At 52.1% G+C, this 26,354-nt stretch overlaps 11 protein-coding genes across 11 annotated transcripts; 4 read left to right on the top strand and 7 right to left on the bottom strand.

The window, feature by feature from the left end:
- Window positions 1-466: 466 nt before the first annotated feature.
- On the bottom strand, window positions 467-2,183 carry PLCB4 (1-phosphatidylinositol 4,5-bisphosphate phosphodiesterase beta-4; the record flags this gene model as incomplete). Its single annotated transcript, XM_064840742.1, has 4 exons — window positions 467-1,038; window positions 1,098-1,288; window positions 1,342-1,617; window positions 1,684-2,183. The coding sequence occupies 4 exons, from the start codon at window positions 2,181-2,183 to the stop codon at window positions 467-469; spliced, it is 1,539 nt and encodes a 512-aa protein (XP_064691773.1).
- Window positions 2,184-3,321: 1,138 nt separating this feature from the next.
- LTS14_008053 (uncharacterized protein) lies at window positions 3,322-4,703 on the bottom strand (the record flags this gene model as incomplete). Its single annotated transcript, XM_064840741.1, has 2 exons — window positions 3,322-3,432; window positions 3,492-4,703. The coding sequence occupies 2 exons, from the start codon at window positions 4,701-4,703 to the stop codon at window positions 3,322-3,324; spliced, it is 1,323 nt and encodes a 440-aa protein (XP_064691772.1).
- Window positions 4,704-6,328: 1,625 nt separating this feature from the next.
- On the bottom strand, window positions 6,329-7,469 carry LTS14_008052 (uncharacterized protein; the record flags this gene model as incomplete). The annotated part of the gene is made up of 4 exons (XM_064840740.1): window positions 6,329-6,374; window positions 6,430-6,581; window positions 6,638-6,998; window positions 7,054-7,469. 4 exons carry the CDS (start codon window positions 7,467-7,469, stop codon window positions 6,329-6,331), a joined length of 975 nt encoding a protein of 324 aa, XP_064691771.1.
- Window positions 7,470-8,477: 1,008 nt separating this feature from the next.
- Window positions 8,478-9,610, top strand: LTS14_008051 (uncharacterized protein; the record flags this gene model as incomplete). The annotated part of the gene is made up of 2 exons (XM_064840739.1): window positions 8,478-9,174; window positions 9,225-9,610. The coding sequence occupies 2 exons, from the start codon at window positions 8,478-8,480 to the stop codon at window positions 9,608-9,610; spliced, it is 1,083 nt and encodes a 360-aa protein (XP_064691770.1).
- A 277-nt stretch (window positions 9,611-9,887) lies between these two features.
- Window positions 9,888-11,351, bottom strand: LTS14_008050 (uncharacterized protein; the record flags this gene model as incomplete). Its single annotated transcript, XM_064840738.1, has 1 exon — window positions 9,888-11,351. The coding sequence occupies one exon, from the start codon at window positions 11,349-11,351 to the stop codon at window positions 9,888-9,890; it is 1,464 nt and encodes a 487-aa protein (XP_064691769.1).
- Window positions 11,352-12,339: 988 nt separating this feature from the next.
- Window positions 12,340-14,504, top strand: LTS14_008049 (uncharacterized protein; the record flags this gene model as incomplete). The annotated part of the gene is made up of 9 exons (XM_064840737.1): window positions 12,340-12,552; window positions 12,623-12,732; window positions 12,817-12,858; window positions 12,917-13,123; window positions 13,188-13,237; window positions 13,295-13,406; window positions 13,462-13,568; window positions 13,943-14,145; window positions 14,220-14,504. 9 exons carry the CDS (start codon window positions 12,340-12,342, stop codon window positions 14,502-14,504), a joined length of 1,329 nt encoding a protein of 442 aa, XP_064691768.1.
- A 523-nt stretch (window positions 14,505-15,027) lies between these two features.
- On the bottom strand, window positions 15,028-16,098 carry LTS14_008048 (uncharacterized protein; the record flags this gene model as incomplete). Its single annotated transcript, XM_064840736.1, has 2 exons — window positions 15,028-15,410; window positions 15,480-16,098. 2 exons carry the CDS (start codon window positions 16,096-16,098, stop codon window positions 15,028-15,030), a joined length of 1,002 nt encoding a protein of 333 aa, XP_064691767.1.
- Window positions 16,099-18,292: 2,194 nt separating this feature from the next.
- On the top strand, window positions 18,293-19,964 carry ecm33_1 (cell wall protein Ecm33; the record flags this gene model as incomplete). Its single annotated transcript, XM_064840735.1, has 3 exons — window positions 18,293-18,326; window positions 18,629-19,397; window positions 19,445-19,964. The coding sequence occupies 3 exons, from the start codon at window positions 18,293-18,295 to the stop codon at window positions 19,962-19,964; spliced, it is 1,323 nt and encodes a 440-aa protein (XP_064691766.1).
- Window positions 19,965-20,263: 299 nt separating this feature from the next.
- On the bottom strand, window positions 20,264-21,499 carry LTS14_008046 (uncharacterized protein; the record flags this gene model as incomplete). The annotated part of the gene is made up of 2 exons (XM_064840734.1): window positions 20,264-20,752; window positions 20,807-21,499. The coding sequence occupies 2 exons, from the start codon at window positions 21,497-21,499 to the stop codon at window positions 20,264-20,266; spliced, it is 1,182 nt and encodes a 393-aa protein (XP_064691765.1).
- A 653-nt stretch (window positions 21,500-22,152) lies between these two features.
- LTS14_008045 (uncharacterized protein) lies at window positions 22,153-23,911 on the bottom strand (the record flags this gene model as incomplete). Its single annotated transcript, XM_064840733.1, has 3 exons — window positions 22,153-23,681; window positions 23,735-23,765; window positions 23,867-23,911. The coding sequence occupies 3 exons, from the start codon at window positions 23,909-23,911 to the stop codon at window positions 22,153-22,155; spliced, it is 1,605 nt and encodes a 534-aa protein (XP_064691764.1).
- Window positions 23,912-24,780: 869 nt separating this feature from the next.
- Window positions 24,781-26,241, top strand: LTS14_008044 (uncharacterized protein; the record flags this gene model as incomplete). The annotated part of the gene is made up of 2 exons (XM_064840732.1): window positions 24,781-24,943; window positions 25,142-26,241. 2 exons carry the CDS (start codon window positions 24,781-24,783, stop codon window positions 26,239-26,241), a joined length of 1,263 nt encoding a protein of 420 aa, XP_064691763.1.
- Between the last annotated feature and the right edge of the window lie 113 nt (window positions 26,242-26,354).

Below are 26,354 nucleotides of genomic sequence, written 5' to 3'. Positions count from 1 at the left end.
GTATCAGGCTCGTTCAATGGCAGAAGACGAAGCCCAGACGCTATACGGTCTAGCCGAAAGCACGTCCACCCCAGGAGTCGATCCTTTTGATACAACACGCCGTCCATGACCTTGATCCTGTGATTGAAGTCAGTGTGCGTGCTTCGAGGCCCCGCAGCGGCCAATGGCTGTGGATGTCGGTAAGGGAATGCTTGGGTCCGGCTCTTATGCGCGCATGCGCTGCTGCACCCAGAGGTTCGGACATTGGCTGTGGTCTAGCGGCTCATTTCTGCCGCCTGTGCCACGTCTACATGGGTGACATGCACCACCATTGTTGACATCGCTCTTCTGGGCATGCTAAGACCGGTGACCATGTGCTCAACGCTTCGTGTTGTGCAACAACTAGGAGATACAATGTATGCAGCCGCGAGCTTTCGCTTGACAGGCGCACATTCAATGTGTTGAAAACTGGACGGGGACGGATTGCTCACCTCAAGAAGCTTAGAGCTGGTCGGACATCTTCGACTTTATCAAACGTCATAGCTTCGCCACCGAAATCTGGATTATGGCCTTGCCGCACAGAAGAGCGTCGCTTCCATTCGCCACCTTTAGTCTTCACTTCACGTTGCTTCGGCTTGCCTTCCACGTGCAGCTCGCACTTGACGTATACCTGAGGGGCATCTTTCGCGTCGGAGTCGAGATGTTGTCCAGCTAACACACGCACTGACATATTGAGGCGTTGTCCATCGCTGCTGCGGGCTTCGGCGTTATCCAAGCTGTAGTGACTCGAAGGCTTCAGCACCCATCCGCCTGAGCCTACGAACATAGCTTCATTCAGCATCATGGCCGCATCGGTGGATTCCTGCCAATTTAGTGCTACCATCTGGACACCTTGTCGCCAAAAAGGTGCCGGGTCAAGGTTGGATGATCGGACGCGAGTGCCCTTTGGGTATGCTCGCATGAAGAAGTTTGCATTGTGGCGGAACAAAGCATCGCGATGCTCCTCGTATAGATCCAAGAATTTTGCTTCGGATACAGCAAAGACGTGTGTGGGTATACCTGCGGGGAGAAATCAGCTGCGAAGGAGGGTCTACAATCATGTAAATCATGCTTCTTACCGGCTTCTGGCCGGTCGAGCCCATCAAAGTGGTAGCTGCGGGTGTAGATGCCAAGACTCCCCAGAGCTGCACATATCTTACCCTGCTTCGAGGGCTCACTTTGACCGTCATCGCTGACATTCGACGTAGCTCGTGCTCGAGATTGTGTCAAAGGCGGCTGCGAGGCAACCTCAGGAGGTGTGTACTTGACTCTGCTTGATGTCAGTATGAGCCAGGCTATGACTAGCAGCGTAGCACAACTCACTTGACCAGAATACGCTTCTTGACTTCTTCGAGCGTGGGCAGTGGGGTTCCATCGTTGAAGTCGATTGGCATCGGCAACAAGAATGGCTGCCAGTAATCTCGCATGATTTCGGCCATAATCTCTTGTTGAGGTTTGCCACAATGGACTTCGAGGCTCACAATAAGTGGGAGATCGCTAGTGACGAAGGCATATTTGCGGATGGTCTCGCAGACATCTCGGAATGGTACCTCCTTGGTAGCAGTATAACCATGAAGAACCCTAGGCTCATCTCTGCCACTGTGGTTCGAAGTCAGACGTGGTGCACGTTTTCAAAGGATTCGAGATGCTGACATTTTCACATACGATGAAGTCCGCCATGGTGTTGGCATAAGCGTCTCGTCTTTGGCAGGCGACTCTGGTGCCTTCTGAGCTTCTGAAGCAACCTTGTTGGTGGCGTTACGATGTCGAAATTTACCTAGTTTACTCTTCACCATGCCTCGGAGCTTCTTGATATCACTCTCTTCGCTATCAGAAGATGAAGGAGAATCAGCTTTGCCATCCCAAACATCAATCTCAATGCAGCGGCATCCTCGCTTCAGGACATCTTTGTATGCATCCGTGCTTGACTTGCTCCAGAGCTGGTTCCCGCTGAGATATGTATTGTGACTGCTCGAGATGAAGTAATGGGATAACGGATGGGTCGCCTTGGTCTCAATGGTTAGAGGCGCTGCTGAAGCCTGATCTGCCAGCTTTCGGAGGAAGGCATCAAAACCCTCACCAACACCAGCATTCTGCGCCTCGTATACTGTCTTTGCATGCTTGATCACAGATGGACCAAGAGGTTGCGATGTTGAAGACTCCATGATGGCTGGTGATGATGCTTTTGACGAGGCCATGTCGCTTGTGTTGTGGAGCTTCAGCTGTCCTCAATGGCGAAGGTAGTGAACAAAAGGCCTTGAGCTCCCTTCCTTCACCGTGGCGCAGTCGAAACTGTGCATATGCGATGATCGTTCGGCTCACACAGATGAGGTGGATTTCACCCCGAGACGGTATTGCTTCCTGATCCAGGTTGTGAAGGAAGAGTGAGAGAGATGATAGACAAGTGAAGTGAGCCTACTTTCTCGCTTATCGCTCCGTGTCATATTGGCGTCCTTGGCACTATATCGCAACGGAATTCGTGATGGTCTTCTTGATGGCAAGCAGATCAAGGACATGCACTGGAGGATTTGAGCTTGCACCACTTTGTACGTCATAACAGTCTTCTGAACCATCCAAGTGTATTCAACGATGCGACCCACGCGACTGCATCAACACTAGCTAGAATTGACGATGAAGTCCGCAGAAGCAGAAGTCAGATCTTGGGGTATGCTGCCACATCAAGATCTCCGTAGTCCGCGAAATGCTAGGCTGACCATTTGCCACATGTGCCAGGCTTTGAGAGCGTCTTCACCTGGACGGATAGACCGTGAGTCTACAGATACCACTGTGGACCGTTTACTCATGCAGCGTATGTACTAACGGGAGGAAGGAATGCACACTACTCGGCCCACAAACACTCCGGACTCACAACTCATCTGATTTTGGCCGGCGAGCTGACTTTCATATATCCTGACGACGAGACACCAAAGAAGGAGACATATGGTCCTGGAGCTCGCTGGGACGTGGATGCGAACCGTCGTCATGAGGTTCGCCTAGTCGACTACCTGTGAAGCAGATCAATAATAATGCTGATCTGTGCTAGGTGTGGGTGGGAACCAAAGGTTGTACATACGTCATAGGAGAATAGGACCAATAGCTCGTCGACCGAGTCGAGCAACCAGCCTTTTCTCTTAATTGAAGCTGATCATGTTTCACTGGCACGAAAATCTGTTGTGTCAAGATTCTGGATGGTATGCCATTGTGGCCAGGCTGATAGTGCTATACAAGATTATTGTTCGATCCAAGACTTCGAGGCTTGGCGACGACAGGCTTTACCATGCCATCAATCAAGCTGCTCATCAGCTACCGAGCTGTTCCAAATTCGAGCGCAGCTAACGCTTGAGCGTTGGAGAACATGCGCCGGTCTTCGCCATCCTCGTCGTCTTCGAGCTCTCTAAGCATGCCAACAACGCCCTGTGAGAGCATGTGTTAGCTAATATACTCTGGAATATCTTTCAAACGACAAAACTTACGACATCGTGCCGTCGATCCATAGCATCCATCAACAGCTTCAATTTGTCCCACTCCTTCTGCTGCTCCTCGCTAAGACAAACGGTGCCACCATCCCCATCCTCCATCAAGGAATGCCGATTCTCGCTCATTCGCCCACTCGTCGACCGCAGGAAACCCTTTGCAGCACTTTTCGGCACATATGATTTGCGCGAAGACACGCTGATACCACTGATCGGCCGGGGTTGCTTCATCGTTGTGCCGCGGGTTGCAGTCCTCATTGGCCCATCGGAGAACGGATTTGATTCTATCAAGTCGCTATTATCAGGACTCGCTGTATATGCTATGCTTGAATCTGGTGTACGCATGCCATCGTCCTGAATCAGAGCAGGCACAGCTGGTACCGGTGGTGGCGATGATTCGCCATCATCGGGATTACTGCTTTGCCACCACGAACGACGACTACTCTTCGTCGAAGCTGTTGATTTCCTGCGTTCCACGGTCAGAGCTCGGCTGAGCGAAAATCGTCTGCTCTTGCGCTTCTCAGCGACCACTAATGCGGATGGCACCATGCCAGTGTCCTCATCTATGAGCTCCGGTGGTGGCGAGGCGACAGGAAGCGCAGGCACCGGAGGCGCCATATCTCGCAGCCCACCCAACACTGACTGTCGCTTCTCCAGCGTCGGTGCAGCCTGTGAAGCAGTTGACTTGCTTCGCGTTCTACCTTTCAACGCTTGACCGAGCGACAATCGTCGACTTTTCCGCTTTTCGGCTTTCGGCTCTCCAAGTTTTGGCGTTTTGGGCGTGTCCAATTCGATTTGGTCGTCCACGGTGAGTGCTGTGCCAGGCCTGATATCCTCGGCCTCAGGCCGTAGTGTGCTTATAGGCATGGGTGGTAGTGCGGTGAAGGGTGGTAGCTTTGGTACAGCTGGAACTGCTTCTTCCTCCGGCTTGCCTCCAAACCAGCTCCTCCGCTTGATCGTTTGCCCGTCTGCTTTGTGCTTCGACATGCTGAAGGAGCGGCTTTTCCGCTTGCTCTTGATAGATTGTGCATCCTGATTCCTTGGTGGGAGTATGACTTCAGATATCGCAGCTGCTCGGTTTTGGTGGAGTGGATTCAATGGAGCTGTCGCAGCCGCCTGGTAGCCTTCCTCAAAGGAAAATGGTCGGTGTTGAGGCGTGATTTCTTTCACTTTGGTGCCCACGATGGTGGTCCAAAAGGACGAGAACCCCATGTTGCTTTGTTCGCTATTTCGTGCTTATATCCCTTGTCCATACGGGGACCTTTGCCAATAACTGTGTTGTGATCTCTACTGATTATGGAAGTAGACTTACCAGCGGGATGAAAGGGAAATGAAGGAGTGTGGTATACAAAGAATGTAAGACAGAAGATCCAAAGAGCAATAACGAAGAGAGACGCACGTTCACGGCGCCGTTGGGACAACCTCACCTACCTTTGTGTCTCCTGCGTCAAAGTCCAACCGCCGCGAACACTCTGTACGGCAGCCGTTGGACCTTGGCCTTCCAGTTTTGAGCCTTTGATAGCGCCATGAGCATCCACTGATTGAGCAGAGAGCCAAAGATCGATCAGGAATCGCAGGTATTCTCCACGAAGTCGATCAAAGTCAAAATCGTCGCCCTAGCCGTGACAAGAACATGCACGCCTGATTTTATTCGGCAATGTGGAAGCTCCGACTCGTAGTTAGGGGCTGGATGGCGCCAGTGCACGAGCTTGATCCCTTATAGCTGTAGATCTGTTCAGCCATATCTTGATGATGAGCATCGGACTTGTTCGTCCAAAGATGGCACGGTCGATACGCACACATAGCAGTATGAAGAGGTGCTGTGTAATCTCACAATCTGCGATCGTTGCCATTAGATGTAGTATGTTATAATAATACCAACTGCAAAACCTACGATGAAGTTCGTGCAGAACGTGGATCTAGCTAAGATCCCAATGTAAAATTAGGCCTCTGCCGAAAGCCTAAAAGACCTTTCGGCGCTGTCGGCTGTCGCATGCCGAGAGCTGGGCCAAGGGTCGGTAAAGACATGTAAACTGAACCGCATTATCTGTATTACTGCTGCCAATAATCAGCCCGGCTTCTCGTTCGGATGAACCAATCTTACTCATGTTCTGTGCTCTCTTGAACCGGTCTTTTCCCATGGTGAAGCCTCGTCCCACGTGCTTAGGACTGCGCATTTCATCCACGTTGACTCCACCTTCTCGGTACCTTCGCCGGAACGATTGCCGTATCGCTCGGTAATGTGGCGCTGCTGACAGCTTGACTCGAGTCAGGACCATACTATCTCGCCGACGGATGCCAAGCTGCGAGTGCAATGTCTCATTGCGGCCATAGAGATGTCAATGAGCTGAACGCGTCTGAGCATCGTAACTCGTGTACTTTTGCCGGCATATGACATTGAAGGTAGAAGCGCGGCTATCTGGCATATCAACGAATCGCGAATTGATAGTGATCAGCACCGGGATCGTGTATACAGATCGTGTCTGTGCTTTATGCAGATGTACAATACATCTGGGCTGCGTAGCTGCACGAGTCGCGCACTCCTGCAGCAAAGAGCATGCAAATTTCATATGTACAGTACCGTGTTTCTTGAGCCAAGAAGAAGGTGGTGCAGAAAGAGGGTCATAGAAGCATTTCAATATGGGGTGCGACAAACGAGCGTTAGAGGGATGCGAGGTATATATGCTTTGCATGAACTTTCCATTCCCGTCACTCAATGGTCGTTGTCGCATGCGCACTACTCGCTCTGCCTACATCACATCGTGAGATGTTTCCAAACTGTGTGAACTCATGGGCCAGGTGGCAGGTAGATCGCAATACATGGCCGTCTCCGTGTATCAGTGGTACGACGGCGCCAGCGGTTTCCGAGCATAACACACGCAGCTGCCTTGCTGTCAGCTTCGACAACCAAGAGTGACAGGACGCATAGTAGACTCACGACTTCATGTACCCATGCATACTCCTCCTCAATGACTCCGCGCGCACTTGTGCGAGAAAGACAGTGACCTCTTGCTGCGACCAGCCCAAAACGCCGACGAAAGGCTTGATCGTGAAGCCTTCGAGACCTTCAAGAAAGTTAAGAGCGCAGAACTATGCAGTAATTAGTGAGAAGCTTGGCGATATCATTAAAGGCACGCGAAACTCACCTTCCCAATCTCCTTCATCCTCGGATTCTTCGGCCAGTCATTCGTCGGCCTCTTCATCTCAACATAGGTCACACACTCGAACCCGGCATCCTCCAGCTGCGTCTTATACTGCGCAACTGGGATGAACGGTCTACCGCTCTTCTCAAAGATCTCATGGATGTAGTCACCCCATCTCTTCATGGCCGAGGTGAGCGGGACAGTGCCATCGTCGCAGTAGAGCTTCGCTTCCATCTCTACCACTTCAATCCATCCGCCGGGTTTGAGTGCGTTGTAGGCCTGCTTGTAGAAGTGGGCGTGGTTGCTGATCGAGCCGATCAGATGGCGGTGGTGGATGAGATCGAAGCGGTTGTCTCCCCAGGTCCTGTATCAGCATGTCAGCGTCGTGAATCTGCGGTGCTTCTGATGCTCAGCCTTACCAGTCGAGTTCGAAATCATCCACCTCGAAGCTGCAGTTTGGGGGTACCCAGTCTGGTTGGACTGGGCTCAAATCTGTGCCCACGACCTGCGCGCTTGGATACCTGTCTGCCATGTCTATACACCATATTCCAGTCCCTGTGCCCAAGTCCAGTATGTCTGTAGGATTTGGCACCGGACATAGGTGCAAAGCTCCATTCATCTGCAAGCGTTGGTTATGATGCTCAATATCCATACGATTAAGCTCCTGCTCGTCGTTCGGGAAGAAGTATTGCCCAGCCTGGTAGCCATGATATCTCCGGCCATGCTCGTACTCATATCTGGTCACAGCCGACTGCAACGAAGTACTGCTGCTGGCGAGCGAGGCTCGTGAGCCGCCGAAAGTGCTGTCATGCTCGTCGAGATCGTCTGCTTCCATGGCGGAGCTCTGCAGTAGTTTCAAGGGCCAGAAACGCTCGAGAGGGTGAGTACGGCATGGCGTGAGGGACGATGAGAGAGTTGAGAGGAGACAGAGTCGATACCGATGGAATGGTTCAGTCTCCCGCGTAGTGTGCACAGCTTTGTGGTCCGGGGAATATAGCTTCAACAGCCTTCGCCTGCGGCTTTACAGGATTACGAGTTTCCATCAGAGTGTATGGTGTCACATGCTCGCTTCGTCGCAGCACGCCGGTGACACGTGATGGTTCCACCGACCACGCGATATTATCTTGTGGTCAGTGAATGGCCTCAAGCCGCGGTTTCATCAATCGAATACTGCAAGCGCAACGTGAGTGGACTGAATTGCGGTAGTGGAGATCAGGGCGCTGTTTGTGTCACCAGAACAAGTCGCCCATTGGCTGTGTGGGCCTCGGAAGCTCGCTTCAAAGTTACAGACACACGAAAGTGCATGCAGTGAGCCGGGAGCTTCCCTTCACATGCCACGTTGTCTACCTTCAGACTAGGGATCTTCTGCATGCTATCGGTCGCACCGCCTCGCCTGCATGCACCAAGAAGGCACTAACAATGCATGGAACTGGAAACAGAAGCGGCGTGCCTGGCAAACAGAAGCGGAAGGTGGCACTGAGAGGGTCTCCTTAATAGCGTGGAAGTGAATGCGGGCCAGGTGGCATGGGAGATGTAGACGAGGGCTCAACCTCACGTAGCCGCCGCATGTGCTTCCAAGCCAAAACGAGAAGAAGGAAAGCGCGGGAAAGACACGGCATATCTAGCCAGCGTGACCAAGCTCAGTCCTTCTTGATCACATTGCTCCACTACCATCGTGCGATTCACTGTCACATATAGCGACGTCGTACTGTGATACGTTGCTCGTAGTCACAAGAACAAACATCGTGCACGCAAGCTGAAGGCGAAGCCGAAGCTCCACAACAGGCCAACCCAACCGAACGACCCAGCGGAGAGGATCACTGATTGACACCCGCAGCCAACCATGAATGCAGCGCCGGCCGTGAGAGGTTGCCATATGGTCGGGAGCGTGCCACTGCCCGACACCGAAAGCGTCCTTCGACAATGTACTGAGGGGCAACCGAACCGACTGAAACGCATCCCTGATGGCGAGACGGGCTTCCGCAATCTCTTCACTTTCTGGCAGGCTGCATGTTTCCAAGCGAGCCCGGACTTGGCTGTCAAGTTTGAGCTGAACAAACCCGTGCTGAGTGGCGACTTCACACCGGAGGAAGTGGATGCTGGTATCGAGAAATTGAGGAAGGCTGGGCCGCTTGATACCAAGTACGATGCTGTCGCTATCGAAAGCTATGCCACGTTCAAGACGCTCAAGGATGAGGGTGTCCTGTCCAAGAACACTCGTTTCCAGGTATCCTTGGCAACACCGCCGAATGTGTTGACGCCTTTTGTGCAGGCGCTGTTCATATCAAAGGTGGAGCCGTTGTACCAAGATGCGTTGTACAGAAGCATGCAGAAAATCCAGGATGCCATCCCTCATGACCAACTCGCCATACAAGTAGATCTCGCAATCGACACGGCATTCTGGGAGGGCTTTGCCTGGCTCAAGCCATGGTTCGGCGATGGCAACATCGAGAAAGTCAAGGATTACATTATCGACTATGTCATTCGTATGATCGGCCAGGTACATGAGGATGTCGAGCTCGGCCTTCACAACTGCTACGGTGAGTGCCATCGAAGAGTATCTTCTCTGATTACGACTGACTCGTGACAGGCGACATGGAACACCGCCACTTCTTCGAGCCAGAATCCCTCGAGCAGCTTGCAGAACGTAGTCTCCGCATCTTTGACAAGACACCTCACAAGATCAACTTCTTCCATGCTCCAGTACCACTCTCTGCTCTCGACAAGCTGGACTCTTATCTGGAACCACTGAAGCAGCTGATTCCGAAATTCAAACAGCACGACACCGATCTCTACCTTGGTGTCGTGCACTTCGACAACGCTGCCGCCACGGAGAAGATGGTCGCAGCTGCGACGAAGGTGCTGGGCGACTATCCTTTCGGCATTGGCACCGAGTGTGGCTGGGGTCGAACGCCACCGGAGCAGATCAAGGACATCATGAAACTTACTACGGCATCATGCGGACCAGTCTCATAGGGCTGCGAGAAGTCGAATGTGCGGGAGCACCGAAAATGTAGATGAGCATTATAAGGGCGGTCCTGAGATCTGACAAGGCGCATCTTGCATTTTGGCGAGCGGGTGATGATGACATAGCGTTTATGATACCATGATAGCACGAACATGTATACGTGGAATAATCCATGTAGATCAACAACAAGTTGTACTCATGGCATCGCTATAGCTTACTTCGTTGCTTCCTGTCCCAGACATCAGCGCTTGGCCCGTGCTGAGTGCATCTTTTTCCCCTTCCGACTTACAAGAATCCAGCTACAGCCTCCATGAATGAATCGTGATTCTCCAACATCGGCAGATGACCCGCATTGGGTATTTGCTTGAAGGTGGTATTTGATATCCCAAACTTCTGCATAGCCTCTGGCAACTTGCCATCACTTTCACCCGCTATCAGGAGTCCCGGGATCTTGATACTGCTTAGATGCTCTTTGAGATCATAATTGCACAATGCACCAGTGTTCTGCACGAACCCATCAAGACTAGCTTCCTCTGCCATCTTCATCGTCTTCTTCGCATTAGCTGACTCGTGGTTGGCGGGTGTGAACCATCGTTTCACGGTCACATCAGCCAGCGCATTCATGCCTTTGTCCTTTGCAAGCTCGATCCGATCATTCCAAGCTGTTGTGTTGGCTGGGCTGGCGGCTACGTTACAATCGCATGCGATGAACTTTTCTAGCATCCCTGGATGCCGGATTGCGAAGTTGATCGCTGTTACGCCGCCCATGCTTACGCCTATCACTGCGTGGACTTTTTCGACATTCGTGCGCTGGAGCAGGTACTCGAGATCGTCTGCTAGAATATCGAAACGGGTTGGATTGCTTCGTGTGGCTTGTTGAGAGTAGCCACGCGAGTTGTAGCGAAGGACGCGGTAAGTCTTGCCGTTGACTCCCGTTGTCAAGGCCTTCGCCACGTCGTCCCAGATATGGAGATTTGTGAGTATTGAGTTGACGCATACGATCACTGGATCTGCAGGATTGCCTTCCATCTGGAAACGGAGCTTTGCTCCATCAGTTGTTGCAACTGCTGAGGGCGGCTCTTCCAGTGCGTCGAAAGTAAGATGATGTGACCACTCCCGCCGATCATGCCATTGGACGTAGTTGAAGACCCTGTCTCGCCACGCCGTAGTCCTAGCAGCTTCGTGCTCGGGCCCTCCCAACCCATTCTTTGCCTCGTAGTCGTGCACGGCAAGATACTCGACCTGTCCCGCAGGCGGCATACCCATCAGTCCCCCGACCTCCGTCTTGAAGCGCCGACTGCGCAGCCATCCGGGTACTTTGGAGAGCATGTCAATGTGCTCTTCTTCGTACCACTTGTTGAAGTCCTCTTCGTCGTTCTCCTTCACTCGCATCGAGACAGCTAGCTGTACAGGCGCAGGATCCTTGGATTCGCCACGACATGATACAGTACTGTAAATTTTCCGGTCCAGAAATTCGAATGTACTCATTACATTCTTTTCTTGCTGCGATCGTTCTTCCCGTAGACGACTGTAAATCCGCTTATCCAGCCAAGAGAGATCAGAAACATCGTAGACGGCACTCCAGCAAGGTCGTTTATCATCCGCAGCTTTATATCGGTCTCCTGTCAATATGAACGGTAATCGCAGACGTAGTGGTCCATGTTCAGTGTTGTACCAGTGATGGAAGGCTTCTTCGTTCGTTTTGTCACCGGGCTGGATGGCTACAGCGAGGTATCCTGGTCCTTTCATATTTGCGGGTCAACAGAGATGTCAAGATGGCTACACAGGCTCATTGTCGCGAGTATAGTGAGTCTAGTGATCTTGCGATGCTCCATGTCCACATCACTCGGTTCTTCTATCGGCAAGTAATGGAACAACTCACTCGCCGTCATCGGAAGAGAGGACGTGAAAGCACGGACCATTGAGTAAGGTCCATACAAACTTTGTTGGTTGTGTAGCACCTCTCTTATGTACATGGTTGGCATGAGCTGCCATGTTGCCCCTCCGATAAGCAGAGGCGAGCAAAATGACGGCAGCGTAGAACAATACATTCCGTGCAAGGAGAAGCTGATTTGCGCTAATGCCGGACGTGATATTGAGTCGGTAGGCTCAGACGTTCAAAGCGCGGTCAAGGACTTGCTTAGGTAATCGGTACAAACAAGGAGTGCTTTTCTTCTCCACCCACCTCAATCTTTCACAAAGTCACCCGCACGCAGTCAATCGTCGAGTGAGATGCTTTGTACACAAGACTGTAACATGATCATTGCAACAATTCATGCGTCCTGGAAGCCGGCCGTGCTGTGCTGCGACGCGTGCGCCTCGATGATCACGACGGCCGGTTGGAATAAACTTCTCGCATTGGCCGCAGGCAACAAGATTATGCCTCTATCGTCTTTCAGCGCGGAACAACGTTTCGCACGTTTTGTGACCATCATTCGCCCCGGACTGACCGCCGACCATGGATGATGTCGATCATTGTTGTTTGTAGAGAGTCTTTACAGACATGTGGAGTGCACAGGTACGCGCAGGCACCCACACCACACAGAAACCTTCTACGCAGGAACGTAGTTACGTAGATACGCTCGGTACGCAAGTATGCAGGTGGGCATTATGGTAGCATATAAGGTCGTCTCATCCCAGCTTTACTGCCATGCAACGAGATCCACGAGCATAGACAAAACCCCCAAGCAACAGCATTCCAATCACGTCCCTTGACTCTTCGGGCTTCTCAGTCATCATGACCTGGTACGCTACTGCAACCTTCCTGACAGTGGCTCTGACATCCTATGCGCGTTTTACGCTTGCGTCCGCAATCCCCCTGGCGCCGAATATCGATTGGTTTCCCTGCCCGCAGAATGCCAGTATCGCTACAACTTGCGGAACACTGCTAGTGCCGCTCGATTACACCGCGCCGACGTGTGACAAGGCGTTGACACTGCAGCTTGTCAAGGTTCGTTCTACCCTTCGCTGCTTCTCTATTCGAGATATGTGGTGAGTTTGTTGACCTGAGCATGAGATAGATCAAGGCTACCTCTCAGCCAAGCAAGGGTAGCATTATCTTCGACTTTGGTGGGCCGGGTAATATCAACGTGGATACCTTTTCCGGAGGTGATGCCGAAGCTCTATTGTTGTGAGTGGCCATGGCTGGACGCCACGCAGCTTCGCTGGGTCTATCGCGTGGTGTCTTTGATGTTGTATTGACAGGATGCTGTAGGATGACGGGCGGAGTCTACGACCTCATCACCTTCGACTCAAGGTAATTAACTACGGATCTCAGCCCATGATGTCGAGATGGAACTGATCATGAGCAACAGAGGCACTGGCATAACCCTTCCCTACTCCTGCTACGAGACCCCTGCTGCCCGTGCAGCCGGCGCCAGTTCGATAGCTCTCGGCCTGAATGGATCTCACGCGGCGATCGAAGAAGTCTGGACAGATGCTGAGGAGCTATCAGTGGCCTGTCAGGAGAATGTTGGACAGATTGGGCAGCTGGTAGGGACATCTTTCGTGGCGAGAGATATGTGAGTCGAGCTGCTTGAGGTTGTCCATGATAAAAGGCCAGAACTGATGTGATGTAATGGACAGAATGCAGATTGTGGATGCGCTAGGGGGGGATAAGCTGCTTAAATATTATGGTGCGTATGACCATCATGGCGATCGTGCTTTAAAGACAGCCCATGCTGACAGCCTAGGGTTTTCGTACGGAACGGCGCTAGGTGCGACTGTGGCCGCAATGTTTCCCGATCGGATCGACAAACTCGTACTTGACGGTGTCGACAACCCTACCAACTATTGTGCTGGCTCGTCAGTACACTCTCAAATCGCGATACTTGCCTAGGCTAATGCAGTGTCCACATAGGTTCAAGTCCTTTCTACACGACACCGATGCTACATTTTCTGCCTTCTTCACTGGTTGTATCGAGTCCCCTCAGCTGTGCGCCTTGGCCCGGATGGACGATTCCGAAGGTAAAATTTCCAGGCGCGTTGTGAGCCTGCTCGAGGAGCTGAAGCACTCTCCTCTGTCTTTGGGCCTACCAACTCAACCATAACTGTGACTTACGACGCCCTGAAATCTACCATAGTCCAGGCTCTTTACTTCCCTGCGACCTGGTCTAGTCTCGCAAACGCATTAGCAGCGGTATTGGATGCAAACTTCACTGCGTATGCTGCAGTGGCTGTACCTGACGTCTTTCCACGTTCACTGTTTCCCGACCTCTCTGGGCCAGAGGTTGGGTCAGGCATACTGTGCGCCGATAGCGCTCTGCGTTCAGGTGACCTGACTGACCTGCTGCCTACCACTGCAGCTATGGAAGCAGAAAGCTGAATCCGTGGTGATGTAGATGTGGCGATCTCGCTGCTGGAGTGCGCGCGGTGGAAGCTCCGCAGCAAGGAGCGGTATACCGCGACCTTCAATGATATCTGGACCAAGTTTCCGGCACTCATTGTGGGTAATTCTATCGATCCCACCACCCCATTGATATCTGCTCGAAATTTGAGCGAAGGCTTCAAGGGAAGTGTGCTGTTGCAGAACAATGGTTACGGGGTGAGCCTTCTTCTCTTTCAGTTTCTGTATAGATCCTCGCCTCAGCCGACTGAGACTGATCACTTCCGTTTTAGCACACGACAATAGCTTCTCCCTCGCTTTGCACGTCTAAGCATATTCGCACGTACCTTGTTGACGAGACTCTGCCGCTTGCAGGCACGATATGCGAGTCCATCACTAGTACTGCACCGTTCGCTTTCGATGGATCGTACTACGAGGTCATCAAGCCGTTGGGAAATATTACGAAGAGATCTGTTGGTGGGAAAGGAGAGGATTATGACGATGAGGCATTATTCCGGGCTGTGAGAGAATTTGGGAAGGCTTTCGCGCAAAGGAAGTTGGGTAGGCGTGAGGGGTGATGCAGTGCCGAGTAGACAACACACAGGTGGGTTGCACCTTGGTCCTTGTTCTTCACATACAGATTTGTATCTACTTGTGGAGCACGGACGCTGTCTGGAGATTAATCTCGCGAGCTTAGTACGCCACACAGTCTCCTTCATCATGTGTGGCCGTCCTCGCGAAGCGTGGTCATTCTAGCAGACATGGACATTTTGGCATCATGTAGCACTCGCCGGAGGATATGTTCGTTTCAGCAGCATACAGGCGTGTTGGCAGTCGTAGGCTTCTAGTAGTGTATGGGCTTTCGGCATTACGAGAAATATCTGGTAGACATGAGCCGTTGGTGACAGATGGGCGTACGAATGTGCTTCTGAGTTGGCATGGGCCTTCTGATGTTCGATCTTGCATGTCGCGTATGACGAACCTGGATCTGTAGCCTTTATCGTAGTACACAATATCTGTAGTAACAAATCATGCTTCTCAAGCATACAGGCTTCCCTCGCAGCTCGCCATTAGTGACGGATCAGACGGACGCCAACCATATTACGTGAGTATGAATAGTCCAAACAGCTCTGCGAACCTGCCTGTGCGCGAGACGCTAATGAGCAGATCTGCTGCCTTGTTCATATCATCGCCAGTCAGCTTTGGGTCAGCAGCAAGAGCGTGGTTGACATTTAGTAAGAATGTGTTTCGCAGCAAAGATCTTTCTTCGTTGTCTGGAAAAGCGTGAAAAACATGAGGCAGGTCCCGCAGAAGACCCCAGAGAAGTACAAGGCCTTGGGCGAAGAGTCGTCTTCGTTGGCGCAGTCTTATGCTGCTGGCGTATTTCATGGACATCACAACAGTCTGAACATTCCGAGCGAGCTCTGCTTCCATCTCTACGAGGTCTAAAGAAGCATGGCGGATGCTTTGCATCCTTTCCGGACCTGTAGTGATACACGTAACGACACAATGCGCGCGAAGATAACAGCAAAGTTTTAGTAGCCAAAGCCTACCTTGCCAGTAGTAGGCAGCACCCTCGTAGCTTTTGGCCGAGGCGTATTGTAGACTGCTAGAATTCATCGACGTGTCAGACGCCATTCCAGCGGGACATGAACTGATACTTCGTAGAAAGATGTTCTCGGCTTGCGTATCGCGCAGCTGTAGTAGTTCCTTGGCATACGCAAGTGCCTGGTGTAGCACGTCCGCGACAGAAGAATTCGACGGGCTGAGCATTTGAGCGAAGTGGACCAGTCGCGGTATGCGGATCAAGAGCTCAATGCCCATTGCTCTCAGCTGAGCTTGCCCGGAAGTCGACAGTCCGGGTTGAATGGCGTAGTAGCCACGATCGACGTCTTCCAGCATTGAAGGCACGCCTTGAATGCACGCCATAATCGAAGCATCATAAGAGTGGAAGTCGAGAACGTCTCTACTAAGCTGCGAGATTGCAAAAGCTGGCGGCCTCGAAGCCAGGACCGCTGCGAGACCCTCGATATGGGAGTGCATGGGAATGTCGCTCTTCTTCATGACACCTTCGAACGGTGCAAGAAGGGCAGTGGCAGCTAGTATATCATCGCCTGAGCTGATCTTAGGGTCCAGCAAAGCCGCCTGCATCGCTCGGAGCGCCGCTGCCATCGCCAGGTAGCAGTCTTTGCTTGTGAGCCTTGGCACCCCTCTAGCATGCGCACAAGCGGCGACAATGGCTTTGATGGAGAGATCCAGGACTGGAAGTCGCCCGACTCGGACGGGCAGGTGTCGAGGCCAGGCTTGCTCACAGTCCTCGTATCTAATAGTGTCGATAGCACGAATGACGAACAGTGTCTCTGTCGACTGTGGTTTGTGCACTAGCAGCGTCCACGGTAGTTGGACAAAGTCATCGTCGGCTTCTCTCGAGCTGCGACGGCTCGTCGATGGAGAGCTGCTTGCTGGAGAAACGCCTGTCGATGGTATTGGTGACCCGGTAATGCTGACGTACTGCGGGAGCTCGATAACGACCCGGGTGCGAACGCTGAGGGACCTTTGGTCGTCATTGCGCGTTGGCGGATGACTGACTTCCGCAGGTCTACCTAGGACGGTCTTTCGGACAATACATGCGAGCCCTTGTCGCCTACAGCGGTAGCATGGCGTGTCAACTTCTCGAGGCTCATCAAAGCTATCAGGAAGAATCGCATCTGGCAGGTCGCAGCGAACACGTCGCTCACAACAACCAAGGCAGATGAGTCGCGAGTAGTTGCCTCTGCGTCGCGTCATGTAGTATGTCGAGTGTGACCGTACGAAGTGGGTTATCGTACATTCGTTCAGTGGGTTTCACCTTTTAGCGACGACTGCGGCCTTAAGGGCAGCACCAAGGGATGGACACCACGCACTGGTAGGCTCCAATTAGCTCGTTGTGCCCTTAATAGAGAAGATCTGATGGGGATATTGTCGTAGCAAATGCTGTCGAGACTCTTCGGCGGCACAATGAGAGGTGGAGAGTGAGGCTTAGGGGACTTGCTGTAGCGCATACTTTCTTTTGACAGTTCGCAGATCGGCTGTGAGTGATGGAATGCAAGCGAGTAGTGTATAGAACGTGAGTGTAAGAGGCGATTGGCACAGTGATGATCTCGGCCCGGCTGCGCAAATACTGGCGCCTTCATTCTACGATGCGCTACGAATAGGTTGAATACATCGTCGAGTAGCCATAATGCCTGTAGCGTTCATGACTTTCCTCTACTACGTTGCACTCGTCAAAGCGTTTCTTCGAGCTCATGGCAAGCTGGCTTTTGATCGACAAGAGTGCAAGGCCACCGGTGACATTGCCTTCCATACCAATCCCGCACTCGCTTTCCCAGTCAGAGCGACTTGGCTGCAGACGGCAGGTCATGACTTCGTAGACACAATCGTTAGCGAAGTTGCCCTGCCCAGGCCTGCTGACTAGATAATATTGAGTTGTTAGTGATAGTACCGACATATTCTCGTACTGCCCGCCGACAACATTGGCTGCGTTACCAGCTGCTCGAGATAGCTTGTGACCTGCTTGGTCGTCTTGAAATTTTGAAGATTGTTGCTCGGGCGTAGCGAACTCCATCCGTTGGCGTCCTAATCGATCCCACACCTCGACCACCACCATCCAGTCGGAATCATATCTCTCAAGGAGCGCATGAATTACAGCTTTTCTACGTCGCCATGCAGAGGGATAGGAGTAGGCGACCAGAAGCTAGAACATCGCTGCGTAAGGCGGTCATGACAAGGCAAACCTGAACGAGACCTATTTGATGTAGCTCAATGATATCTTGCATGCGACAAGCTGCTCATAGTGTGTTGACGGTGCTATTCAATGCGTAGCTGGCACTAAAACGTCCGTGCGATGCGGAAGGTATGTAACATTTCCCCTGGTGTGGCGATAGAGTAAAGTGAAGTTGGGGGCGATCTCATCTGACTGGCTCGCAGGGTAACAAAGCAAGCCAAGGCAGCCAGAAAATGAAGCCTGAAACATGCCAAGCATCCCTCTTAGAACTATTGTACGGCGACTTCGCCAACGTTCCCATCGCTGCCGTATCCACCGCAACCCTCCATTTATGATAGCGATATATGGTGCGATACTCGCGAGTAGAGACCGAGCTGCGGCATTGCTGCAGTGTGAGCAAGCAAACGGGCTGGTACCGTCCGGCATCTTGAACTGCCTGCTCGAATCAAAGCTGTTAGAGCCGAACCTCTGGTTCAGCTAGAACTACCAATCTCGCTAGATGTTGCATCAGCAAAGCTATGCTCCTTGCCCCGGTACCGATCATCTCTTCCATGACCAAGCGAGCCTTTTCCAAGAACAAGTATCGTCTCCCAAGCCTACGATATGCGGATCCTTAGGGGCGAATGCTCGGGCTCAAGTATGTATGCCGTCCTTGCTAGCTCTGGAGGTCTTCGGACCTTTGTCTCTTCCTGGCTGTATTGTGTGTGAACATGTGATTTTGCCAGTGTTTGGCCACGAAAATGCAGCACTACCGCGGCCTGAGCATCTGTCTTTACTTGCTGACTCTCCTTCATAGTGCTTATAGTCGTGAGTAGCCCCTCAACAGAACTACCATCAAGATCACTGCTGACGCACCACCAGAATCTTGCAGCAATGCCACAACAACCCTTCGCAACCCTGCTGACGTTGCGGCTATTGCGACATGTACAACCTTCACAGGCAACATCGTTGTCGCTACCGATGTTGCGCCTATCGCTGAAATTGTGGGAGTCGAGACGGTCATGGGTAGTGTGATAGTTGCAAACAATAGCGCTCTTACTACCGTCGCTACGGACAATCTGCAGACCGTCACCGGAGATGTGGTACTGGATACACTGCCACTTCTGTCAAACATATCTCTGCCGCAATGGACAAGCGTTGGTACCATCATCTTGAACAAGATACCAGCGCCCAATGTTCTGGATGTGCGAACGAGAGTACAGAAAGTCACGAATCTCTACATTACCGATACGACGCTGGAGACATTATTTGGCGTATTACTCCAAACGGCACAAATGGATACATTGCATATCACGGGCAACAAGTTCCTACAAGATTGCTGGTTTGGAGTCGGAAACATAACACAGCAAGCAACCATTGTCAACAACAGTGGTCAAATGAGTCTCACGCTGCCGAATTTGACGTATGCATACAACATGGAGATCTCGAATGCTAGTTCCATCAGTATGCCCATGCTCCAATCCGTCAGCTCAAACCTGGACGTCAGCTGGAATAGCTTTCGAAATCTGAGCATTCCGGAGCTTAGTTTCGTGGGCGGTGAGCTATCAATTGTTGAGAACAGCCAGCTCGATGAGCTTGACATGATGGCCTTGGTCAATGTGCAAGGCGGCATAACCATCCGCGACAATGCACAACTCGAGACTCTGGACGGGCTGAGCACTCTCTCGTATGTTGGTGACAATCTAACGTTAGACGGAGACTTCACGAAGTAAGTTCCTGACCTTAAACCCCGATATCTTGTGCTGACCCGTACAGTGCCACACTCGCCTCTCTCCACAATGTACGGGGAGACCTGTTCCTCGCGTCTGCGAGCGGTGCCACTTGCGCCGAGATCCCTTCTCCCATCGTCCACGGTCACTATACTTGCAACGCGGCACAAGGCAATACACATCAGGGCGGCAAGCTACCGGTGGGTGCAGTGGCTGGAATTGTGCTTGGTGCAGTGCTTGGGCTGGCGGCAATGCTAGGATCCTTCTTATGGCTGCGTTATCGACGTCGAAGCACTCATGTCAGTGAAATTAGCGATGCACAAAGACCACCGTTACCACCGAAAGAGAAGCGTTCGAGCTACGGATACTATGAGATAACGAAAGCCAAGGATACTTTAAATGACGGTGGGAAACATGGCGAGGGGGAAAGTGTGCCGTTGAGTGCTCTGGACAAGAAGCAGAGTACGAGGACCGAGGAGCATGAACTACCCACGCCAGTCAACTCGGATGTATACGAACTGCCAACGGACATGTCTGGAGCGGCACACGAGCTTGAGAGTCGATAGCAATGTTTCCATGGAGATGCGCCAACGAGGCTCAGCCCTTCAGCCCTCGATATGTGCATGTTAGCACCAAGAGAAACTGCAACCACTTTCGGTTCTTCAATCGTCGCCCTCCTTATAACATTAAGAATCTGCATGAGTTTGCATCCCTGCTGAGTTGACCGTCGCACAAAGTCCCCACGACAATGACATTAGTCTACAATCACAAGTCAGTGAACAGTTGGCAAGCTGACCGGTAGCGAGAACCTCATACCAATTCATATGTTTTACAGCAAGCTACAAACTCAACACATCGTCAAGCCTTATATCATAGCATGCCCATTCTGATCGAGCCTCACCGGCGCCGGATGCGACACTGGTCCCATAGCAATGACACTCGTCCTATCCATCCTCTTCCTACCACCAAACCCGAACGGTCCAAACCCACTCGACTGCATCGGACCAGTGGAAGTCTCGACAACGCCATCCCTTTTAACCATAAAAAAGATTCCGGTCCACATAAGCATATTAATCAGCAAGAGAACCGTAGTTGCCCAGGTAAGATGCAGGAACTTGGTCCCCGGATAGCCGGCTATACCGACACTTTGGCCGATGAAGTTTATCAGATGTCCGGCGCCGACTGCTACACCGTGCGTGACTGACGATGCTAGGAACAGAAGGACTAGAGCCGGAAGCGTGCCGAAGATGTTGAAGAGGGCAAATTTGCGGGTGGGTTTCAAGAGACCAACGAGGCCGAGGATCAGGGCGATGGCGACGTGAATGATGCCGACCCAGTACAATATCCTGATGAGCTGGAGAGGATCAATGACAGAGTGCGCATCGCAGGAGTCAACGTGCTTGCTTACACCTGTAGTCGGTACACCACTATCGCCTACGGTGACATTCGTGCCGTTTTGGAATTGGTAGGTGCCGGAGCAGGCACTGGAGATGTGTATGCTGTAGAAGTCCTTCAGTTTCAGATCTGCGATGACACCGTGGTAGGCTTTATTGACGGCTTTGATGAGGTTCGTGGCTGCTGCGGCAGTGGCGCTGCTTGCTGCACTTGCGGCGGCGGACCCGATCGAGGTCGCTTTGCTATGGGCTGCGGACGTTGCGGCGGAGACATCGCTGCCGGCTTTGGCAGTAAGGGAGCTGATGACACCACGAGGCGCCATGGTCATGAAGGTCGTGGGGATGTTGGAGATGCTCGGGCCAGAAGTGACGGTGGGTGTAGCAATGGCCGGCAACGAGACCTCGCGCTTGAGGTGTATCGAGTTGATCTTCTGATCCAGACTGGCCAGCTGATTCTCACCAATGCGGGAGACGTTCAATGTGAAGACAGCATAGTCCTCCATGTACCCAGGTTTATTGCCAGCATAAACGCAGAGAAAAGCCAAAAGGAGTGCAATGGCCGTCAGGGTGACAGGCAAGAGAGCGGTTAGACGCACCCTGTTGGTCTTGGACATCGGTGTCCTAGCTTTTGCAGCCTTGCAGTTATGGCCGTCATAGACTTGCTTGGCCTTACGAGCCAGAAAGAGAGCTTTGATCAGTGGTAGCATGTTGGCGCAGTAGTCTCAGTAACAGATCGTTCAATGCGTATAGATAAGCGAGGGTAGGTGTGTAGCGTCCTGCGCTTTGATGCGTTGCAAGCAACGAATTCGTTACAATAATAAAGTAGAAAATCGAGAAGAATGTGACGGTGGCAGCTCGATGTGTTCGTGATCGTCTCATAACAGTACAGTGACTAGAGGGTGATGCTGCCAGACATTGTAGCACAAAGGCAGGATATTGACAATGTGGTCGGGTGACGTGGAACAAAGGCGAGACATTGTGTTGGTGACTGAGGTCCATTGTTGAGATGTCATGGTGACAATGGTATTGCGATACTGATCTACCAGAATAGACTTTCATTGTTTGGTCTCTGGTTGAGTATCGTGTGGGGCTGGTGTAGTGACGTTGGCAAGATTGGCATGGTCGTGTCGTGCTTGCTTACGTGTAGACAAGCTACACTCGTGCGGGAGTCGCAAAGGAGAACCACGTCCATGAGCGTTACTCGGCACTCCTGGACTTGCGCGGTTCCCGATGATTGCTCAACTGCTAGACTGATAGGCTGGTAACTTTCTCGCTGTTCGTGGAACCTTAGCCGCGCATTTTAGGCGACACACGCTTTTATTATGATAGTCGCTGGCTCAAGGCCGTTCTTGCTCCCTCGTCATATACCCGACATATCGTCTCTCGCCCAAAGCTTAACAGTGCGATCTCGTCCACACGAAGCAATCCACTTCGAGTCCTGCGTGACATCCGCGGCCAAGACAGTACCATCATGGCCTGTAAGCGACTTGCACAGCGCCCAGTCGTCTGCAGACCAGACATTGACAGCCTTGTCAAAGCCACTACTGACAATGTACGTGCCTGCTTTCTTCGGCTCTCGTGACCGTCCGCCTTCTGCAGCCTCGTTGTCTTCCTCATTGCCACCATTCGTCATCGTCACATCCTCCGCTGCTTTGCTCTCCGCAGTCTGTCCAGATAGCGGTCCATCTGTACCTTTGAACCACCTCAGATCGGTCACGCCACCTTTATGAGCACCGATACTGGCCGTCTCCCTAAGACTCCTCAGGTCCCAGCATTTCGCGAAACCATCAGCACTGCCAGTAAGTACCCTATACCCATCCACGCCCCAATCAGCCGCATGAATGGGCGCCACATGTCCCTCCAACAGCATCGCCGTTCTCCCAGTCCTCAAATCCCATACGCGACCAATACTGTCCAGACCAGCAGAGACGATAAGACTACCATCGATGTTGAAGGCGACAGTGAAGACTTCTTTGCTATGACCTTCTTGTAGCAGGAGTTCGGTCGTTGTCGCCACGTCCCAGAGTCGCCAGGTCGTATCGTAGGAAGCCGAAGCAAGATATTGACCCGAGGGATGGAACTCCGTTCGGCAGACTCGAGCAGCGTGGCCTGATAAAGTACTGATGGGAGTATCCTGATTCAGCGACCAGAGATGAATATCGCCTTCGCCCCCTGCTGAAGCCAGATTGAGGTTTTCGGGGCTGACTCCAGAGTCGGGGAGCGTAGCACCTGGATACCAAGACAGTCCACCCACCATCTGCTTGTGTCCTCTGAGCACAGCCTTCGTCTCGAGGTTCGGCACATCCAATAGTTTAATACTCCCAGCCCAATCACCACAAGCCATCACCTCGCCGTTAGGCGCGAAGCGCACAATACTCATTGGCCTCTCGCTCGCGATCTGACTCCCAAATAGTTCGAAGCCTCCTAGCCTCTCCTTCATTCCCTTCCGAAACTTGACATGAGTTTGCACCGGTATCGCACTTTCCAGCCTCTGATGCTGAATCCTCTTCTTCGCTCTTGGCAGACTGAACTTCGCCATCTCCTTCCGTGCCTCTAACAATGCGTCGGAGCCTTGGGTATAGAACTCACCTTCCTCCTCGTCTTCATCCTCATCAAACATATCCCGCATTGGCGCATCTTCGTCAGGGACTTCTCCATCTCCTCCTTCTTGCTCCTGGAGCAGAAGTCCTCGTAGTCGGTCTCGCCGATCCTCAGGTCGCTCACCGAATAATGTGATAGGTTCGCTCCGTTGTCGCAGCTCGAGTCGCACTCGCTTGTCATCTGTGGGGACTGCTAGGGCGGCTGCTTTTCGTTTCCGGGCGAAGTCGTTGAGGACCGTGTTCGCATGCCGGCCGCCGGATGAAGGTATGGCATGGTTGCGGTCGATTGCTGATAGTATGGTCAGTCTGATATCGCTCAGGAGACTCGTCGGTATGTCTTACGTATGCTGTTGATATCAATGCCTGCGTCTGCCTGTGCCGCGACTGATCAGTCAACCGTTCCATCTCTTTTACTGCACATATGTGTGAACATCGATCGTTGCGAGTTTGGGTTGTCCAACAGGGATGGCTTACCTCTTCCTCTTCAACATATGCTTGTCTCGACGGATGTATCGACATCGTGGAGTTCTTAAACGATGTTCAGTCAGTGGCATATCAATAACAAGAACTTCTGTCTTGCTTTGGAAGTTCGACATTGGCGCGAGTCATGCATCTGAGACTACTGCGTGATTGGCTGTAGGACATCTGACTCAGGCTGTGCTGTATCTTTACATAAAGCCGCTGCGTGCGTCTTTTTGTCGCGAGATGACCGCCAACCCAGACCATGGACGCCGAACACCATCCCTGGTCACTGCTGGACTCAGAAACCCTCTCATTCCACTCATGATCTCTCCTCATCAAAGTGCTATCTACTGCCGATCCCTAGACACCATCTCTCCAGCCTGATGATGCAGTTCAGTATCAATCTCAAGCAAAGACCTTGGAAGTCTCTCATAGCCTGCCACTTTCGGGATGGCTCCTCTCGTATCAAGCTTACGGTATCAGTATCAACCTCTCAACAAGATTGGGAAAGAGATCCGCTTGGTCGGAATTCCTGCCGCCACAGGATCCTAACCTGGTGCGACTAGAGACCCTTCACTGTTCAATATGGCATGTTCACCTGAGCCAAGAACCGCCTCAATACGGAACAATCTCCTATTTCTGGGGCAAGCTGATCACGCCCTGGCACATCTGGGCCAGCGGTAAGCTTCTCAGTGTGCCAGCGAGCTCCGAGGAGGCACTCAGACAGATGAGATACGCTGATCGTCCTCGTTTGCTTTGGATCGATGCTGTATGCATTAATCAGGCTGACCTGGATGAGAAGAGCCACCAGGTGGTCATGATGTCCGAAATCCTACTCACGCACAACCAGGAACCTGATCTGGCTCGGGCACATAGACCTTGAGGAGCAGACCCTGACTCATGCTGTAGAAGGCGTTCTGGCCGACATGAGGTATTGTCTGGATGGCGATCTCTCTGAGCTGAATTATATCACGTTTGTGAACCGACATCGCAAGCGCCTCGCTGGGAAGGATCCCACTGTAAAAGTCGATGTCGATGCTCTGGTGCCACTTTTCGAGCGGCCGTGGTTCACAAGACTGTGGGTATGTAGTGGGTGCAAAGTGATTGGCGGGCATGGAGCTGACCACGACTCTGTGTAGGTCGTCCAAGAAGCCACACTGTCGCCGGAGAACATATGTTTCTATACCTGCAGATCTGGGCGCGTATTACACTGTCTACCCCTGAATGAACTTGCCCGAATCTGTCTGTGGCTGATGCTATGAAGACCCTGCCTACCCTTTGCTATAGAATTACCCGACGGGGCCGATGCTTTGAGCCTGATCTGGAACTACGTGGACAAAGTCTACGGCCGTGGATCACAGCAGGCTGCCACAAGTCCGATGGAGCTGCTATCAAACCTTTCGAATTTTCAAGCAAGCGACCCGAGAGACTATGTCTACGGCGTTTACGGCTTATACAAGTATTTCTCCGCTGGCACTAGCCACGTACTCTATCCAGACTACACCAAAGATACCGTGGAATTCTTTCGTGACGCTACGAGGGCTGCGCTCATGGAGGATGGATCCTTGTTAGTCTTCAATTTTACTGGCTGTCTCCCTTTGGTTTGTGGAGCTGATTGTAAATACTGGAAGCAATGTCCCACCTGGGTGCCATTATGGGACCATTCTTCTGGTTGTGGCCGTGCGTGCGCGCCCCAGCCGTTCAAGACCATGAATTGTAACGGCATGAAGGGCGACATCATATGGCCAGCTGAGCCTTACCTATGGGATCTCAATGTGCTTTCAGTGTTGGGTTTGTGTGTTGGTGCCACGAAGTCAGTGCTCAATGGCCAATCTCCAGATATGTACACTTCAACAGACGACATCGAACTCTGTAATAGTATCGCCCTTGTCCTGGGAGATATGGGTCGATGTCCTTCGGAAGTCGAACGAATGACTAGCTTGACACTTGTTGCGGGTCATGACCACCTCGTTTTACCAATGCTCCACGACACGGCCAAAGAGAACTTCAAGGCCTGGAGACAATATCTTCAGGAACACGGAGATTGGCCTCCCGACTCGGCTGCCACGCCATGGCTGCATGGTGAGCAGGGGCCAGAGCGAAGACCCCTGGAATACAACAGAGCTTTCGGCGTAGCCCTTTCCGATCGTGTCATCTTCCTCACGGAACAAGGGCAGCTTGGGCTGGGTCCAATGTCGATGTCAACTGGTGACATCCTTGCTATTCTTTGGGGCTGCCCTTGGCCTGTGGTTCTTCGACCTTTACAGGACTCTGACGAATTCAGTCTTGTCGGCGTAGCCTACGTATATGGCATAATGTCGGGTGAAGCGATCGAGGAAGATGGCCAGGGTAATGTGAAGGGAGAAGAGGTGTTCCACATACGGTGATGGTACCAGCACCGAAGATGTAGTGAGTTGTACAGCATGAGACATTAGCAAAAGATCTCGCTGACTCCACCAATGCATATTAGCCACTCCATCTCTGGTCTGGGATCCCTCTA

This window comes from Recurvomyces mirabilis, assembly GCF_035927965.1.
Source record: "Recurvomyces mirabilis strain CCFEE 5264 chromosome Unknown scaffold_23, whole genome shotgun sequence".
In the NCBI taxonomy this organism is placed as follows: Eukaryota; Fungi; Ascomycota; class Dothideomycetes; order Mycosphaerellales; family Teratosphaeriaceae; genus Recurvomyces; species Recurvomyces mirabilis.
This window is presented reverse-complemented; position numbering and strand designations above follow the sequence as displayed.